Here is a 19,696-nt window from a genome sequence, read left to right on the forward strand (position 1 = left end):
CTGCAATAAATGAAAACGCTCCGGGTAAATATCATGCACCTCCCTTGAAGTTTCATAAATATAAACTCATGTCTCTTGCTTGATTGTACGTACTCTTTCACACACCAATGATTACTTCAACTTTTACAGGCAACAAAAGAGCAGCAGAGCAGAGCTGCCTAGCTCTCCTCCATTCTTGCAATAGCATCTCAAAACTGATCCAAGTCCATACCCACATTCTCAAATTGGGTCTCCATAACAACCCATTTGTTCTTACCAAGTTTACTTCCACATCCTCCCATCTAAACGTTATAGATTACGCTTCCTCCTTTGTATTTTCACCCGAATACGATACCCGTATTTATGATGCATTCCTATTTAACACTGTAATAAGAGCTTATGCTCAAACTAACAATTTAAAGGCTAAAGCAATTGAATTTTACAAGCTTATGCTTGAATTTGGAGTTTTTCCCAATAAATTCACGTACCCATTTGTTCTTAAGGCCTGTGCTGGTATTGAGGACCTGAATTTTGGCAAGTCTATACATGGGTCGGTGTTCAAATTCCATTTTGGTGATGATATCCATGTACAGAATACTTTGGTTCACATGTATGGTTGTTGTAAAGGAGGGATTGAGTTTGCTCGTAAGGTATTTGATGAAATGTCAAAGTCTGACTCCGTTTCGTGGAGCGCGATGATTGGTGGGTACGCGCGTTTGGGTTTGTCTACTGAGGCCATAGGTTTGTTCAGGAAGATGCAGATTTGTGGTGTTTGTCCAGATGAGATTACTATGGTTTCGGTTTTGTCTGCGTGTACGGACTTGGGAGCATTTGAGGTTGGTAAGTGGATTGAATCTTTTATTGAGAAAAGGAGGGTTAAAAAATGTATGGAGTTATGTAACGCCCTTATTGATATGTTTGCTAAATGTGGTGATGTTGATAAAGCTTTGAAGTTGTTTAGAAACATGAATGAGAGAACTATTGTTTCATGGACTTCTGTGATTGTTGGTTTGGCAATGCACGGTCGTGGTTTGGAAGCTGTGGCTTTGTTTGAGGAGATGATAGAAGCTGGAGTCGCTCCTGATGAGGTCGCCTTTATTGGATTGCTCTCTGCTTGTAGTCATTCCGGATTAGTTGACAAAGGCAGAAAATATTTTGATTTAATGAGAAAAGATTTTGGCATTATACCTAAAATTGAACACTACGGATGCATGGTAGATATATTATGCAGGGCTGGATTAGTTCAAGAGGCATTTGAGTTTGTTCAAAAGATGCCCATTGAACCAAACCCAATTGTTTGTCGAACCTTGATTAGTGCTTGTTCTGCCCGTGGTGAACTCAAGCTTGGGGAGAGTATCACCAAACGGCTAATTGGAAATGAACCTATGCACGAGTCTAATTATGTACTTCTTTCCAACATATACGCGAAAATGCTCCATTGGGAGAAGAAAACCAATATTAGGGAGGTGATGGACAGAATGGGGATGAGCAAGATCCCTGGGAGCACTATGATTGAGCTGAATAACGAAATTTATGAATTTGTTGCCGGGGATAAATCGCATGATCAATACAGAGAAATATATGAGATGTTGGATGAAATGGGTAGAGAGATGAAGGCGGCTGGATATGTTCCTTATACATCGGAGGTGTTACTGGACATTAACGAAGAAGATAAGGAAGATGCTTTAAATAGGCATAGCGAGAAGCTAGCTATTGCTTTTGCTCTTCTCAAAACACCCCCCGGAACTCCTATTAGGATTGTGAAGAATTTGCGAGTTTGTCCTGATTGTCATTCTGCTACTAAGTTCATCTCTAAGATTTATAATCGAGAAATTGTGGTGAGGGACCGGAACAGATTTCACCATTTCAAGGACGGATTGTGCTCCTGTAGTGATTTCTGGTGACAAACTGATAATCAGTTTCAGGATTATTGTTCCATGATTATCTTAGCTAGGTAGAAAATCTCATGACTCCCATTGAGGTTTTCATCATGCTTTGAACCCCAACTCATGATCATTTCCTGTCATGGATTATGGAACGAATTTTGGGGTAGGCAGAAGCTTTGACAATTCTGTGCAACTCTTGTCCTCTAATTTTGGTCAACCTAACTAAATATCCGGACATGGCATGCGAGGGATCATCTGAAAGTCCTAACAAGTGCATACATGTCCCTTTTCATGGACAATGATGGGTATACTGCAGCTGGCAAGAGTTCATCAACTCGTAATCACATTATGCTTCCTGTGTGTCTTATTCTTTGTAAAGGAGATTGCTGTAGGCTGTTAAAAAAAGTTTCTGGTGCTTTTGGTACAGATACTCCAAAGGAATATTTGTAATCTTTACCGGCGTGCTTTCTTGGAAATGTATTGGGCTTGATAACGTTCAATGTATCTGTATTTGGAGAGCAATAAGAGCAATAAATCTGAAATGATTTTTAGTTTTTACCACAATGAGTGGATTTTATGATTTAGCGTCAAGATTTTATGATGTGGACATGAAACTGCAGCCTCATGGATTAGTGCAATAACATTGATATAACGAATCAAAACAATAATGGTCATTAAACAACCGACTATCATAATTAAGATCATTAATTACGAGATACTTAAAATTATGCATGATTGATTAATTTTGTATAATTAGAATATGCACTTTTTTACAACTTTCAGCCCTTTGTAAAGTTTATTTTCTTGAGTAGCTAATTTATACAATGGTTCTGCTACTGAGCCAAGCTTGTTAGTGGACCAACTCTAGTTTGAGGCATTGTTAACCCTATTCCATCTTCTTAAAGAAATGTGCCAACTATATAATATATTAAGATAATATTTTGTCCGACATGCGTATCTCAGTGTCAGTGCTGGCACATCTTCCCGGGAGAAGGTGACTCGACAAAAGATTGGAGTAAATATCTTCATATTTGATGACCGTAGATAAACGGTGACCGCATGCAACCTGTCTTGTGGTTGCTTCAAGTGTTAGGCTTATGAGATATTTGCTTGGCTTGGGTTGGAGTTGGAAAGAGGAAGTTGTCTTCTTCTAAAGTGGATGTAGATAATGACTCCACGCTTATGTTGGAAAAGTAACAAGGCTAGCTTGTCATGGTGAACATTTTTAGATGTTTTCGTCCCTTTTGCCTATTCTTTGCCAGAATAAGCCAGAGATTTCTCATATTCGTTTGTATTGCCTTTGAAGCTTGGAGCAGAAAGTTAGATGTCTTTGAACCTAACAGTCTCAGATTATTATTAGTTGCTTTTTAACTTTTGAAGGGCAGATATCTGCGGCCTTAACTCTGTTGAGTTTTAGACACAGAATTTGATCCTATTTTATGTTGTCGATGACCAGAAAAAACTCTTTCATTATCGACTCAGAATACTGTATTACATGCTCTATGTCAAAGCAAACCACTGCCAAGATATGTGCAGTTATACTGGGTTGTTTTAGTGACATGCTGGAAAGTATAGCAATCCAATCACCAGCCATCATTTTCATTCAGTAAAGTAATTAGTGTGATGCTCTTCAAACTCAGTTTATTGTTGCTTTCAGATATTCAAGTTTGCCTTACAGAAGCTGCTGACCGAATTCCCTACAGAAACCTGTTAAATCAATAAAGCTTCAACTACTAGTAAGCTTTAGTTTGTTTTTGCAATAATGTTCTGCAACCGAGTGGTTATGATCTTTACCATTGTTAGCACTGAGATGTCTTTGTTACTTTCTATTATCCTTCTCTTTATCCCGTTCAATCTTTTCTTCGGTTTGGATGTGTCGTGGATCAGATAAATTTAACTCTAGTTACTAATTAGTTATCTTGTATATCTACCATGTCAGGAAGAACTTCTATAATTATATTATTTGTAAATGAACAACATTTCATGCGTCCAGCAAGATTTTTAATCATGCCTACTTTGACATTTAGTGGTGAATACAACCTCAGACAAAGACAAGAGATCTTGTCATAACCTTGTGGGGTATGCTTATAAGAAAGATGATGAACCTTAATGCCATAGTTTGTCAACACTTGGGATTATTAAGTGATGCTTTTCTACTTTTATTCCTGTTTGGCTCATGTCATATTCATTTATAGTTAGGGTACTGTTCGCTGTGTCAAGAAACGAAGAAAATTTACAGTTAGAGTGATAATCTTAGCTATTATTCCTTCTATAATTGATCCATTTCCAATATGTTTACACATAGATATAACTGCAGCTTTTTAAGTCTGAACTGAAAAAATAAAAAAAAAAAAAAAAAAAATTGTGTGCATACTTATCTAGACTATTCCTGGGGAACATTCTACTATTAAACTATACTGCAGATTGTTTTGTTATCACTTCAGTCCAGACTTGTTAAGTTCATCTCACTGGTCATTATGGGTCATAGGTACTTTAATTTGTCATCTTCAATCTTATTCAAGCCACCCCACAGAGTCACGTTTCATCCATACCAACCTTATCTAAAGACATGCATATGTAGTGTAGAAACAATTTCAAAAAAGTTGGCAGAGTGTCACTAGCTTCTTCGTGATCAGACTTACTGTCCATTTGAGCTTATACACATGTATTTGTCTTCTCACTGTTAATGATAATGTACACGGATATATAATTGGCTAACTTCCAGAAGTTGGCCTGATCTTCCTGTGTATGCAAATTGCAATCTGTAGTGCTGTATGCTGATCACTTCATATGTCATCTGGTAAATATATTATACTTGTTGGATTATGTAACAATTGTTTATAGACCACATATTTTTCTTACTAGCAATTTGTTTGATTCGGGAAAAGCCATCCTCATGCATACTAGGAAATAAAAGTTCTTCCTTTCATGAGACCTTGGGAATAATGTTTAAAAATCAGATAATCACATATTGTGGGGAGCCCTAATCATCTTTTTTTTTTGAAATATTCTATGTCATGATTGAGGACTTGAACTTTGCTTACTTATTTAATTAAATTAGCGCATATGAAGACCTTTATTGATTAAGATACTGTTATCTTTTACTTCGTTTGGCTGAATTGGACCTTCTATAATATGATCCATGTGACAAAATATAATCCCACACGAGTTTGAGATCAGTGGGGTGCAAAATAATATGGTCAAAGGAAAAATTTCTGATACATTCCAGTTTTTAGGAGGAAGTACACAAATTCTGGGCTCTGGATCTGCATGTAGTGGAGGGCTCCCTGGAATATATGGTTGCATTATTGACCAAGTTGCTTTGAACTTTTTAATTTATATATATATATACACAAATTTACGTTCCATGGAGCAATTCTTCATGTTTAACAGGCCGTGTACCAATCACTTTAAATTGCTCAAATCACTAGACTTCTGCTTTATCGCAGGGCCAAGGCCAACAGTAATTGGTATCTGTCACTTTCAACTTAGAGCTTTACATATGCAATTATTTTTACTTTTGACCGCTTTTCCCAAGTTTCTAGCTTCTCTATCTATCTTTATTTGTCGGTTCACTTTATCCCATGCATTGAGCTTTTGTCTTTACTGTCCAATATTTGATAGGAATACAAATAAATATCTTCATCTTCTCTGTTGCATTATTGAAAGGAGCTGAGTTTACGCTTCAGCCCCAGGCATACCTGTATCATGTAGGACAGCCTTTATTCTTGAACTTGGCCTAGTGTGGTAAAAGCCTCACGCTTTTTTAGCTTCACCCATATTGTCATTGGATTCGTACTCTCTCAGCAATAGATGCGCTACTGTAATAATGCATAGCAGAAAGAGAGAATGCATGATTTGATACTATTAAACAGTGTGAATTGATAAACAAATGAGCTCATATATAGATGTGTTAACATATAAACAAAGATACGAATATTAAGATACGCTGAAAATGCATTTGTATGTTACTTACAGATTTCAGGACAAAGACAACAGGTTATTCTTATGTGGGTCTAATAAAAACTAATGTCCCTTGTAGTACTAGAGGGTTTCACTTTCACCTCAACTTGTACAAGACTGATTGACCGTGAAGTTCACCGTACTTGTTTCAGGTTCCAATAATATCTCAACTGAGAGACCAATGTCAGCCCCAATTATGGAGCCTCTTCAATCTGACTGTGTAGAATCTAAAAATGCTGAGGTTAGCACTTCATATAGAACTTTTTTATGAATAAGACCTCAATGAAACTGGCTCTTCAGTGATCAACACGCTGTTGTGGATGAGATGTTAGCGCTTCTTAGATTTAATAGGGAGACGGACTGCTCAACAGTTACAGGAAGGACCACTGAATCATACCATCTGCTGAATTTGACTACTTGTGAGGACCAAATAGATTGCCTAAGAACTTGAATTATATGGTGTTAATTATCTTCAAACAGAAATGAGTCACTGCTACGATCTAGAAAAGGAAAGGCTAATGGATTTTGTCCATACAAAGGAACAGAAGAAAGATACAAAGCTAGTAGCTTTAGCTTGTGTGGGGTAGTAAAATCTGCAAAAACCACTTAAAATGACTGGTTTCTGTATGTGGTTCACAGCTCTCAGGCTCAATTTAAACAATCCTATCATAATGAGTTTCTATAAATATGTTATGAATAGTGAGTCCTCAAATTTGTTTTTTCTTTAGCCATAGCCTCCATTCCAAAAATTCTTCATCACCTTCAGCCTCCAACTTTTGTATAGAATATCCATAAAATTATATTTAAAAGGAAAACAGTGCAAGAAGATTCAAGTCTGGAAAACTCCCATATTGGATATGATAAACCTAATCCTTAACAATGCCAAAACGAAGTGAAACCTCTCAGCAATAATAGTGGTGGTCACTGTAGAGAGAAAAGCACTTTTATCCTTGCCTATAAATTAGTGCCATTTGAGTGCCAACACATCTCAGTTTCCTAATTTCTTCCCATTCTATTCCCTATTCAAGTTCTCCATCAGAGCTTTGCAAAATATGGTTGGTGTCTCTAGTCTCTTTAGTTTCTCATTCTTCAAATTGTTTTCATGGTCAATGGAGTCTCCTTATTATAGAGCCATAAACATTATTTTGTTGATCTTTGACAAATAGAAACGTACCTTTTAATTATGTTAACAGGATCAGATAAAGAATTGGTCTGTTGCCGGTGCAGTAGACTATAAGGGATTTCCTGCTGACAGGTCTACGACTGGTGGTTGGGTTCCTGCTGTTTTTAGCTTAGGTATGATATGAATCTAAAATTGCAATTTTTTTGCTCTGCCATTCACCAATTGCTTTGCTCTCTTGGAAATCTACCAATCCCACATGAAATTTCCTGGTGAATCATATCGATCACGAATTCTGTTCTTAGCTTAGTTTGAAACTGATGTTCTAAATATGCATTGATAGCAAAACAATTTCGATATACTAAGCCATTAAACCGTTTTCCAGGCATTGAGATATGCGAGCGACTCTCAACAATGGGAATAGCAGTGAACCTTGTGACCTATTTGGGTGGAACAATGCATCTTTCAAGTGCTACTTCTGCCAATATAGTTACAGACTTCATGGGTACCTCATTTATGCTATGTTTACTGGGTGGCTTCCTTGCTGACTCCTTTATAGGCAGATACACAACAATTGCAATATTTGCCACTGTCCAAACTTTTGTGAGTTTGTAATTCTTCTGTTCTGTGGCTTTACTTCTATATTTGTACTTTTTTCCTTTTCTATACGGTAAGTGATATGATAATACTAAATCAGGGGACCAGCTTATTGGCTATATCAACGAAGCTGCCAGAGCTGCGGCCCCCTCCTTGCCATGCTGCCCAAGTTACTCAATGCCAACGAGCTAATGGATTTCAAATGGGAATTTTATATCTTGCCTTGTATCTAATTGCACTGGGGACTGGTGGCCTAAAATCAAGCGTTTCAGGATTTGGAACCGATCAGTTTGATGAGAACGATGAAAAGGAAAGGACGCAAATGGCCTACTTCTTTAGTAGGTTCTTCTTTGTCATCAGTACAGGGACTTTAATGGCTGTCACAGTGCTTGTTTACATTCAAGATGAAGTTGGTCGAAGCTGGGGTTATGGAATTTGTTCCATTTCAATGTTTATTGCTATAGTGATATTTTTATCAGGAACTCGAAAATATAGATACAAGAAATGTTCAGGAAGTCCTATAGTTCACATCGGCCAAGTTGTTGTGGCTGCTGTAAAGAAGAGGAAGATCGAACTACCTTCTAATACTGACTCCTTATATGAGGACTTCCATGAAGATGTGAGAATCCAGCACACAAATCAGTTCCGGTAAACAATATGTTCCATACAAACTCTGTAGATAAATTTGAAATATTGCTAATAGTCTATTTAATGTTAGTTTCCACTAATCTCTCAACTTCAACAAGTCCAACTCCACAATATTCAAGTCCAAAAAAATTGGCTGCAAATTGAATATCAGTTTACCATTCTTCTTTGTCCAGCTGTTTAATCATAGTCTAGCCCTAGTGTCAACTACCTCAGCTCATGCCTTGATGAATCTTCCATTTTTCTCGTATCATATTTTCAATAAATTGTATCAAATAGTTAGTCGTTCTCTTGGATCCAATTAAATCATCCCAATCAGTTCTCTAACCTCGCAGTCAACTAGTGTTCTATCTGCCTCGCAAAATGCTCTCTAATCTATCCATTACCTTTTGTCTTCCTCCTTATCCCTTTCTAGTTTCAGTTGGACCGATTTGATCATTATGTTGCTTCTTAAGTGCAAATCTTGTAAAAGAGTGCTACACTAAAATTGGGGGAGTAAAAAAACAATGCCATTTTTACTTTTAGAAACCTTGAAATATATTTGTGACAGGCTTCAACCTTTAATTCTTGTTGTTGTTTAATAAATACTTGTTTCATAAATCTTTCCCTCTGTGCTTCATGTTATAGCTGCTTGGACAAGGCCTCTGTTGTGACAAAAGCTGATTATGAAATTGACGGTTCCCAAACTCGCAACCCTTGGGAGCTTTGTTCAGTTACCAGGGTGGAAGAGGTGAAGATGGCGATTAGACTACTTCCAATTTGGGCAACAACAATCTTATTTTGGTCCACATATGCCCAGATGATCACATTCTCAGTAGAACAAGCTTCCACCATGGACAGATTAATAGGACATTTTCAAATTCCAGCTGGTTCCCTCACTGTCTTCTTTGTGGCAGCCATATTGCTCACTTTGGGAGTTTATGATCGAGTGATCATACCACTGTGTAAAAGATGGAAAGGAAAACCAGGTAAGAGAAGTAGCTCTCAGAAACCTTATGAAAATTTTAATATTTAATTCCATTTACATAGCTCATAAAAATTTATTCTATGGCATATATGCATAAGATCATTAGTCAAATATAGAGCAGAGGCGCCCTATCCACTGTTCATTATCATATGCGGCTATAATTAAAGTTCTTGTGGAATCCAAATACTACTTGAAAAGTTCTTTTTGAATTATTCACTTGCTTGGTTTTCTAAACAGGATTCACCAACCTACAATTGATAGCCATAGGACTCTTCTTGTCAGCTGTTGGAATGGTAGCTGCGGCCCTAGCAGAGGTCAGACGTCTATCAGTAGCAAAAGCCTATGGTACTACCATGACAACTTTACCGATCAGTGTTTTCCTTTTGATCCCACAATTCTTTTTGGTGGGTGCCGGAGAAGGATTTATATACACTGGTCAGCTAGATTTCTTCATCAGTCAAGCACCTAAAGGAATGAAAACAATGAGCACTGGCCTTTTCCTTACAACTCTTTCACTTGGGTTCTTTTTTAGTAGCCTTCTGGTTTCCATTGTGAAGGCTGTAACTGGAAGTAGAGGTAGACAAGGTTGGGTTGGTGAGAACATAAACAATGGGAGACTTGATTGTTTCTATGGACTTCTAGCTGCATTAAGCTTCATTAATTTTGTATTATTTCTTATTTCTGCATCATGGTACAAGCGGAGAACAACTAAACATGTTCCAGAGATGGAGATTATAGTGAAAGGTTCATCAGCTGAAGAGAAGCAGTAGGATTAGCTTTCGGTGCTTGTACATTAATAGTTATGTCAGGGCTTGTAACCCTTTTCAATTCAATTTAAGGATTGTACTGTTTGTTTCCTTGCAAGCTTATTGTATCAGAAACGATAAAATGCAAAGAGAAATCAGTAGAATGGACTGTAATGTTTGTCATTAATATCCTGCTATATTGTCTATCCATTCTGCTCAGATATGTTACCTTTTCTGCTATTTTTCTGTAACTTTTCCCAGAAGTTTATCATTTTAATAACATTCCTCATCTTTATGCGCCATTAGCCCAATCTTTCTAACATATTATCAAATTCTTCGTGGAATCTTTCATCATGCCCAGGTAGAAGTAGATAGACACCCATTGCAAGCATGAAAGTTACAGCAAATGAATTGGCCAAAAACTAAGAGCATTAATGTTATTATCACCACAATCATATTAGATAGAAAGTAACATGGTTTCTTCACCACCATGGATGAAGTGACTTACAGCAAATCTTATATTGGGATGCACCACATTTCCAAGGGATAAAGTTTCACTTTAACTAAATGGGACAGAATTTAATTCGATGGGTCATTGTAACAAAGATTACCAGTGGGAATATCATTTCACCAACCACAATACACTAAATTTGGACATCTCCAACCACAACAGATTTTCGTTTCTTTCTCACAATCAAATTTCACACGCCAACTACATGGAAATGGAATCACAAAAATAAATTTGTAAGGCCCTGACGGAATCCCACATCTTGAAAAACATATGCAGTTTCCCAACAATACGTAGTAGGGAAGGGTTGAAGAAAGAAATTTAAAAGCGCTTTCGCAATGAATTTATGAAAACAGAAATTAATCACCAGGAAAAGTTTAAGATTTAAGATAACAGCTTTTTAGTTTTTTACCCAACTTTTTTCCACTTGGAAAGCAAACAAGGTTTACTAACCATATTTATTAGGGGCCATTGTTGCGCGGCAATGGACCGTGACCATGAATGAATGATTCAAGGTTATGTTAGATCTAATGTTTAAGAAACAGTGTCTCCCAAGGATCTGACACAACACAATAACACATGATGACATGAGTAAGTCCCCAGGTACAAATGGCTGTTAGATTCCTTCAATGTAGGAGCATGGTTAGGGTGACACAAATCACAAGCACAACTGTTCGCATCAGGGTTAGGGTTGAACCTGCTTTCAGCACTAAACTATTCTTCACTGGTTTCTCTTCCACTTCCAACGTTATTTATTGTTACGGTCTAGAAAAGAACTCATAATACATAATACATTCAGTGTAGGAACTCATTAGCCATAATACCATCACTGTTATTTTACCAATAGTACCAGGTTTGTATTTGTGTCCTCAAACATATCTCCATATTTCAGTCGCACTGAACCACAGGACTTAAACGCAATAAAATGTAGGTGAAAAAGAAGAAACTAATATTCTCTTGCTCACAACTGAACGGGACAGGATGAAATCAAGATATACAAAGCAAATGGCCAACTTTGCCGGTTAAAGACCCAGGATTTGGTGGACTACACTGAGACTGAGAGCATAAGCAGGTTTGGTTTAAGTTCAAGGTAGTGGATTTTGTACCTTATGCCGCACGAACCCCAACCCCATATTGGAAAAGTGGCAAAGAGATATTATCTAAAGAATAAAAGGGAAATCTCTCAGGCAACTCTATTTAGTTGCACCAGTGTTCCTTCAGTAAATTCTTTATTTCATAATGTCTTCACCATCGACCAAATTCCCACTTCCAACCAATATTAGAGTCAAGAAAATAACAATGCCACAAAACTCCCATTAAGACGGCTAAACTTTAGCTATAGCAAAACGTAATTGAATAAATAGTCTAGAAAAACTAATCCAGATTCCAGATATCAGGTATTTCACCGACAACAAGAAGGTGCCAAATTCACAATAAATATAAATGACATTAGCCAAAAGGAATATATATGAATAAATAAGCATTAAAACTCCATCAATGGAAGAAGTAACACCTACAGACACATAATGAGTTAAAATGATAACAAAACAACAAAAAGATACAGGGTATTTGAGATTCTTACTCTACTAACATACATGATTCGGCACTGTAAGCAACAAGAAATGAATCTCATACCCATAATAAACTAGCACAATAAACCAAAACTAAAATGCATCCATGAGCAAAAGAAAAAAATCTTTTCTCCCAACTCAGAAACCCTTTTTCTTCATCACCCTCCTCTCCTTGCACTTATTTTCATAATTTCATAACTCATAAATCAATCCTGAGACTCATTCCTCTTCATGGATCCTCCTTCACCTTCCCTCTCCTCCAACAACTTCCCTGCTTCCTCATCAGCCTGTGCAGCCTTCTTCTGTGCTTCCTTCGCCTTCAATGCCTGCAATTTCGAGTGATTATAATAGGCAACCCCCAAAAACGCCAACCCATATCCAAACAGATTCACCGGAGTCACGGTATCCTTAATCACAGACCACGAAAACGCGATCAACAACCAATCCTTAACAACACCAGCCACATTCATAGTCAAAGCAGATGTCTTTCCAACAAGCAAGAAAACCGCAAGATTCAATGCGAAAGCACAAAGAGAATTAGTCCCAAATATCACGAAATCAAAATGGAAACTGGATGTGCTCCTCAATACCGGCAACTCCACAAAAATCCAGGGAACAACCAAGAAAATCAAACAACAAGGTGCAACATAATACAGAGACGTAATAGGATTCAAAGTAATTCCCTTTGATGTGAGCAAGATTTGAATCATTACCAATCTAGTTGCCTCAAAAGCAACGGCACCCAATTGCAAAATAACCCCCCACGTGTCAAATCTTGCCTCACCATAAGCTGCCACAGCGACACCAAAGGAGATCGACAACATATTAGCCATGGTATCAGTCTTGAAATTCTCCTTCTTGAAAAGAACGCTGATGGAGTAAACGGCGACAGGCATTAGGGCTTTCAACATCTGGATGAATGAAACGGAGAGATAGATATAGGCAGAGTTAGAGAGCCAAAGACTGAGAGAATACAAAGCGCCGATGGGGACAACGGACGAGAGGTAAAGATCTCGTGACATAGAGACAGGCTCGACGAATTTGAAGACCTTGATGAGGAGAAATGCAAGAGTAGCGCAAAAGGACATGTGGATCATGGTAAGTGAGATAGGGAAGGGCCAATTGTACATCTTTTTGTCGAGGATGTACTTGTTGTAAACGATGACGGTGAAGGAGAGGAAGATCCATATGGCGACGTAGGTGTAGGATAGCAAGATCTTCTTGATGACACCATCGCTGAGAGCACCACCCTTGCCCATTGTTTGATTGATTGGTATAGAAAAGGAGGGGTGTGTAGGAAAAGCAGTGAGGGAGGCGGGGGGGTTAAGGGTGGGGAGATTGGAGAAGAGAAGAGAGAAGTAGGGGAAGAAGAAGATACAGTGCGAGAGGGAGGAAACTTTGAGTGAGATTTGGGACTAATAAGTTTGACATTGGGCGTTTGGGGGGTGGGCTTTTTCGTCGAAATGGGCCACTCATTCGTATTGACTATAGATTAACAGATATATAATTCCTTTTTAATTTTTCATAAACAATTACTTTTACATTTATTAATTTGAAATAAAAAAAGTTAGAAAGGAATATAGAGAAAATTGAAAAGCGGATTGAAATCCGGTGCACAGAATAGGGGATGTGTAACGCGCGTTCGTAAAATTCACGTGGGGGTTGCATGCTGTTGACCACCCACGCAACGTGACGTGCGCGCGCTGCATCAGGTGAGTCGCTCACTTTCCTTGCTTCTCTTCTCTTCTCTTATACACACACTTTTATAAATAAATAAATAAATAAAGAATAAGAAGGCACACTCAATCTTATTTATTTATCCTCAAATCTTTTTGTATATATAAATAAATGGATTAGTGTCGGTGGTGTTACAAATATGAGATTCAGATTAAAAGAAAAGTAAAGGGGACGCTTGTGCAATTTAGTTAAGTGACAGTCCATGTTACCATACTTCAAATTTTATTGAATTATGATTCTGACTTGTAAGATAATGATTGGTTGGAATATTATTTGAGAGAAATATTCATTGTATATAAAAATGGCCCCAAGGCTGCGGTTTAGATGAGAAAAATACAAGGTTTGGTATGCCTAACAAATTTAGCCGTGAATTCTCCATTGACCATTCTACAAAATAGAGATGGAGACTTTGTGCCAGTGCAACTATAACAAATTTCAGTTCTCTTCTTTAATTTGCCCATTTTTTTCTGTTTTAATGAATTTAACTTTGGCAATAAGGACAAGTTGTTTATTTTCATCTTTGTTTGTATGGATGGAATTGGAGCTCCTTTTGGCACGGCATTTATTTGTAAAACCAATCAAATTGGATAAGCATTGTGCGTTTGGGTTTTACTTCTGATAACTTATTTTATCACTAATTGGCATACAAGTGTCGGCAGGATGATGCTTTATTTTCTACCGTTTCTGACTTTGAACCGGGCTCGTGCCAAACCGTTAATCATAGTCAAATTTTCCAAAATCAGGAGTTCATTTTCATCGGAAATCAAACAATTTTATTGTGCAACCTCGTTTCAACAAAATCTTGCCTACTCTTACTATTTTGTTTGACACCATCAACTTGTAAAGTTTCCTTTTGGGTTTTTTACTTTTTGACTCTCTCTCTCCAAATTTTTACATAATACTGACACCTTTTAATGGGCCCAGACTGGCCCAAGTCCACACAATGAACAAACCATCTGAAAAAAAGTCTTGCACACGCCAAACACAAACCTGTGTAAAAGTGAAGTGAAATTTCAAGGCAACAATCAAGCATGAATTTGAGGTCTTCTATTACTTTCAGTAAACAAAACAAAAGTCAAAAACTGTTGATTAAATTGGAATTAAAAGCAGTAAAGCTTTATCGGTTAGTGTTGAAATGGTGGGAGGAATTTAAGATGCTTGAAAGACGAATCACAACGTTTGACATGTCGGGACGCCGTTTCCAGTTATCATCCACGCAGTCCTTGGACAGAAGAGCCATCTTCAACAAAAACAGTGAATTATTTATAACTGGATCACTTTGAAAATGGCTTAGCAATGTTAAAAAAGAGAGATTTACCTGAAAAACTGAATCTTCGTGGTACTGAATGAGGTTTGGATCTAAGCATTCTAACAGCTTGACCATAGGATTCTGAGTATCATTTAACACTGATAGCATCTGCAACCATATATTACATTCATTTAATCATATGCTTTTCACCACGGATTTACAACCATTAAGTATATAATATATGATAGGATTCAGACATACATAATCCACCAGAGAGCGATGTTCACGGTATTGATCATTTCCAGGACTTGCATCTCTACTCAGTGCTTGTTGCCCCGTAATTAGTTCCATCAGAACAACTCCAAATGAATACACATCACTCTTTGTGGTCACACACCCATCTCTTACATACCTATGCTTGTTAACACAGGAGAAGATGACTACAAAATCTCCATAAATAAAAGGCATTAACATTAGGAAAACCACACAACTCACTCAGGAGCAAGGTAACCAAAGGTGCCAACAATTCTAGATGCTGCAGCTGCAACTTCAGGAGAATGCTCTAATAATTTTACCAGTCCAAAATCTGCAATCTGCTTGAAAGAAAATCAGCATTAATAGCATGAAAAGCACAACGTTCCAAGAAGGGGGTCTCATCTCATCATCCATTCTTAGAATATACCAATTTGTATGCTGGCTGTCAACCTCATTATGCTGATTCATTCAACATAATTAGCTATGTTAATATATTTATCTTGTGAAAGAAATCAAGAATCACCTTTGCACGGAAATTCGAATCTAACAGAATGTTGCTTGTCTTCACATCTCGGTGGACATAATATGGTTTTGTGTGTTCATGTATGTACTCAAGGCCTTTGGCTGCATCAAGAGCAATCTGAACACGTGTAGTCCAAGCAAGAGGCTTATAACCTGCAGATAATTAAAACTCGGCACATAAGGAATAAAACTATTGACACATGATACACAATTTCACAACCATTGTATCAAACTACGAGCTCAAACCCAAGAAAGTATTAGATGAGACAACGAATAACGTTTTGGATTCCTAAACCTTGATTAGTTAGAAAATCCACACCTCTTACGCTGGGCTTGTGCAGATGGTTACTCAGTGCACCATTTTGGGCATATTCATATATAAGAAACAGAGATTCTCCACCAGCTGCGTATCCAATAAGCTCAATCTGATTGTATTATACAAGAAAAGAGAAAGGGAAAGTTCAATTTCAGAAAAGAACAGGAATAACTGAGCAGATTAGTATGCAATGAAGAAAGTGAATCCGTATACAAACCTGCAAAAGCAACAATATCTGATTATCTAAAGAAAAATAAAAGAAACTTCTGTCAATTCAGCAAAAAGAGTCCTACCAAGTTTGAATGATGAACTCTGCAAAGGATATTAAGCTCTGACAAGAACTCTTTTGACTTGGTGTTTTTCATCTGCTTGATAGCCACATCCTACATGCTTATAGGAAGAGGCTGTCACTAATGAATGCCTTTTAAGAAATAGTTCTAACTAACAAATGCTGAAACAAATTTACAGGATCCCCTATATACCAAAAAATAAAAATGGGGGAAAGCAAATTGGCTCCTCTTACTTACGATTCCTCTTAATTTTCCAAGGTAAACAGATCCATAAGATCCTTGGCCAATCTTTAAAGAAGTTCTAAAATTGGAAGTTGCATCACGAACTTCATGGTAAGGAAACACAGTAGCTTTCTCTGAACTAAATGAGGAAACAACACTTTCTTCGAATTCTACAAAGAAATGATCTCTTGTGAATCAACTCATGGGTGAAAAATACAGATAGTCATGTTTCAATAATGCTGCTCAAATCAGTTTTAAAATCTAAGTCTTATAATTTAAATTGCCTCTCACTTGTGTGAAATTGGCATGAGCCAAGATAACAGCGCAAGCAATTGAGTCTTCGAGGATAGACTTTTGATCGTGAAGTTCCCTTCCTCTTATAACACTTCCAAAACAGAAGGGCAACTGTTAATAGTATGCAAGTAAAAGCAGCTAAAGTGCTTCCAACCACAATCCGGATTGAAGATTTTGATTTTCTTTTGACAATGGGATCTGCAATAGAAGAATACTACATGAAAAATGAATAGAAATAAGATGATATTCCTAAGAAATTGAAGAAGATGAGCAAGACTGCTGATAAAGGTTGGCACCTTGATTGCATCAAATGACTATTGAGACTCAAAAGGCAGTAAGATTGTGGAAAATATGTAAATAGAAGCAAACAAAAGTGTATCTGTATAACTAACAGATGATGCAAAGCACTGTTCTACTCAGGGTATTAGAACTATCAATGCCAATCTACATCAAATAAGTGTCGTCTTCAAGTTGGCAAGTAATTCTAATGAAACAAAAAAAAAATTGAAATCAGGATATTCAATTAACAAGGAGAAACGGATCAGCAGTAAATGATGCCAATGATTGCTGTACAATTGTAGCCATTTTGAAGAATAGCAACTGAGATGGGAATCCTAAGTGTTCTATGTCTTTCATTCTGAAAACATTCATGAGAAGAGTATTCCAGAATTATCAGAAAGTGTGGCTAATCAGTCAAATGATGAGATTTATCTAGTTAAATTGTATCAGTTGAACCCTTATTGTTGAATTGTCCCCTAACTCAACCTAGTGAGTGCATTCTCAAAACACTATTTCTCAGTTATCATGGAGATAGTACAGCACTATATCCAATATTCCAATAACTATTCAAAAATTAGAGAAAATAAATGGTCAATTGGGAAAAGAAAAATTAAAAAAGAAGTCTGTATCTGACCTTTTTCTTCAAGCCCGGTAAGGTTTTGAAGGCCTGCTACCCATTTATGCGTATGCAACAGAAAAAGGAGAAAAATAAAAAGGTGAGTTAATCATTATTAGCTACTAAAAAATAGTGTCTAATTATGACACATACAATGAAATGCAATTAGAAGTCTAACTGCTAAAAATATAAAACAAAGCAAATTTCAAAATAAAGAAGAAAACAACTTTAAGTTCATTTGAGAAATGAAATTATGAAGCCTTAAGCTGTCAGCTAATGTGCTATGGACCCTATGATCGATAGCCTTCTAAAAATAAGATCAAACCAGTACAGAAATTATAACTAACAGAAAAAACCAAATGTCAATCTTAAATTCATATCATCAAACACAATAAGTTAACAGAAATTTTAATTTTTCTTGCCTGGTCCAGGAATAAAAATCACATCTCCAGCATGGATAATATTAGGATTTTCAAGTCTATTGAACATGGCAGTCTTGTCTATATCAACCTGAAACCTGGAGCAAATTCTAAAAAGGGTATCTCCAGATTCAACCTTGTATGTCAAAACATCATCAAAACTCTTTGAACAACCACATATGAGATCTAAAGTAACAATTTGTGTTGGGATGAGAGTTTTTTCATTTTTTTCCAACACAAATGACCCAAATTTGGACGAGACTTTCTCCCATGTATCTCCATATTGGATTTTGTAGTCCATGTGCCAAACATACACATCATGATCATGTAGGCAGCTGCAATTAATCCCAATCAAGAAACCATCAATAGTTCTATTCACTACATTAGGATTTACATTGAACAAAGAGGCTGTTTCTTCAAGGGTCTTTGAGGTCTCCGGAACATAATACAGTGAGGCAGGACAAGATTCAGTTGAAGATACATTACATGGAAGTGAAGAAACATGAAAACTCTGGCCTATTTTAAAAAGAGATAGGGATACAATAAAATATACCAAAAGTAAATTATATCTAGCGTCCATAAAACACATTTTTATCAATTCATGAATGCCAAAATCACTTTAAGCAAAGGACAAAACTATGATGATTTGAAACAGGTGTACATTTAGCAGATTACACAGAGATTAAAACAATGGTGAGAATTGTTAAAAAATATGAATGAGTAGAAAAACTGTTAAGTCTTTTTATATTTTGTGAGAAAGATAGAGCTACTTAACTAAACTATATGCTTGTATAAGGTTTAACTGAGTGGACTCTACTAGGTTTTAAGCTATCAAACTTGAACAGGATAACCTAAATCTCCCAGTAACTTCTAACCAAACAGAAACAACAACAGTGTAATCACCAACTACATTTTAAACTCAAGAGCATACTACCATGTTAATTTACAATATAAAAAATGATATACAAAATTTCCGGGAGACCGAGGAGGAAAGGGAGAAGGACAATGGATCCAGAAGCAGAGAATGAACAACGCAAGAAAAATGAAATGGGAGCCAGGCAATGAGGAAAAAAAAGTGATTTGATAACCTGGTAGATGATTGGAGTTTGAAGATGATGTTGAAAATTGAAAAGAAGACAGGTAAGAAAGTCCAAGAAACTCATGACTTGCAGGGATTCTTGAACAATTCAGTAAGGTTTTATTCTTGGTTCGGCCATTTGGAGTTTTGTGGCATCATTACATGTCATGAATAGTTCATAGAGATGTCTCTTTGTTGTGTTGTCTTTTACTTTCGTTGATAACGATTTTAATACAAATTTTGATTTCACGAAATGCAAGCTTTTGTACTTTGTAGTCCAACGGTTAGGATCATTGCCTTCCAAGCAATAGACCGGTTTGACGCAATTTTATTTTGATATTTAATATTTGTTTTGTGATTTTGATGTTCCAATCTCCCTTACTAATACATTTTTGACATTCCACAGCTTAAGTGCATGAGTGTATGACCAGTGAACT

The 19,696-nt window shown here is 36.8% G+C and overlaps 4 protein-coding genes across 4 annotated transcripts; 2 read left to right on the plus strand and 2 right to left on the minus strand.

Moving 5' to 3' along the window:
• Window positions 1-107: 107 nt before the first annotated feature.
• Window positions 108-2,423, plus strand: LOC116145061 (pentatricopeptide repeat-containing protein At4g21065-like). Its single transcript, XM_031430507.1, has one exon. It carries the CDS (start codon window positions 108-110, stop codon window positions 1,881-1,883), a length of 1,776 nt encoding a protein of 591 aa, XP_031286367.1. The 3' UTR covers window positions 1,884-2,423.
• Window positions 2,424-6,541: 4,118 nt separating this feature from the next.
• LOC116145096 (protein NRT1/ PTR FAMILY 6.2-like) lies at window positions 6,542-10,090 on the plus strand. The gene is made up of 6 exons (XM_031430540.1): window positions 6,542-6,883; window positions 7,022-7,124; window positions 7,334-7,551; window positions 7,646-8,193; window positions 8,818-9,158; window positions 9,395-10,090. Exons 1-6 carry the CDS (start codon window positions 6,881-6,883, stop codon window positions 9,925-9,927), a joined length of 1,746 nt encoding a protein of 581 aa, XP_031286400.1. The 5' UTR covers window positions 6,542-6,880; the 3' UTR covers window positions 9,928-10,090.
• Window positions 10,091-11,874: 1,784 nt separating this feature from the next.
• LOC116145008 (probable sugar phosphate/phosphate translocator At5g25400) lies at window positions 11,875-13,371 on the minus strand. Its single transcript, XM_031430462.1, has one exon. The coding sequence runs from the start codon at window positions 13,239-13,241 to the stop codon at window positions 12,189-12,191; it is 1,053 nt and encodes a 350-aa protein (XP_031286322.1). The 5' UTR covers window positions 13,242-13,371; the 3' UTR covers window positions 11,875-12,188.
• Window positions 13,372-14,744: 1,373 nt separating this feature from the next.
• On the minus strand, window positions 14,745-19,327 carry LOC116145042 (lysM domain receptor-like kinase 3). The gene is made up of 11 exons (XM_031430492.1): window positions 18,185-19,327; window positions 17,781-17,813; window positions 16,865-17,065; window positions 16,589-16,743; window positions 16,355-16,444; window positions 16,065-16,170; window positions 15,747-15,898; window positions 15,464-15,561; window positions 15,230-15,380; window positions 15,038-15,136; window positions 14,745-14,959 (listed from the first exon to the last, which is right to left on the minus strand). Exons 1-11 carry the CDS (start codon window positions 18,768-18,770, stop codon window positions 14,837-14,839), a joined length of 1,794 nt encoding a protein of 597 aa, XP_031286352.1. The 5' UTR covers window positions 18,771-19,327; the 3' UTR covers window positions 14,745-14,836.
• Between the last annotated feature and the right edge of the window lie 369 nt (window positions 19,328-19,696).

The sequence above is a fragment of the Pistacia vera genome, unplaced genomic scaffold (genome assembly GCF_008641045.1).
Source record: "Pistacia vera cultivar Batoury unplaced genomic scaffold, PisVer_v2 Contig46, whole genome shotgun sequence".
Lineage (NCBI taxonomy): Eukaryota > Viridiplantae > Streptophyta > Magnoliopsida > Sapindales > Anacardiaceae > Pistacia > Pistacia vera.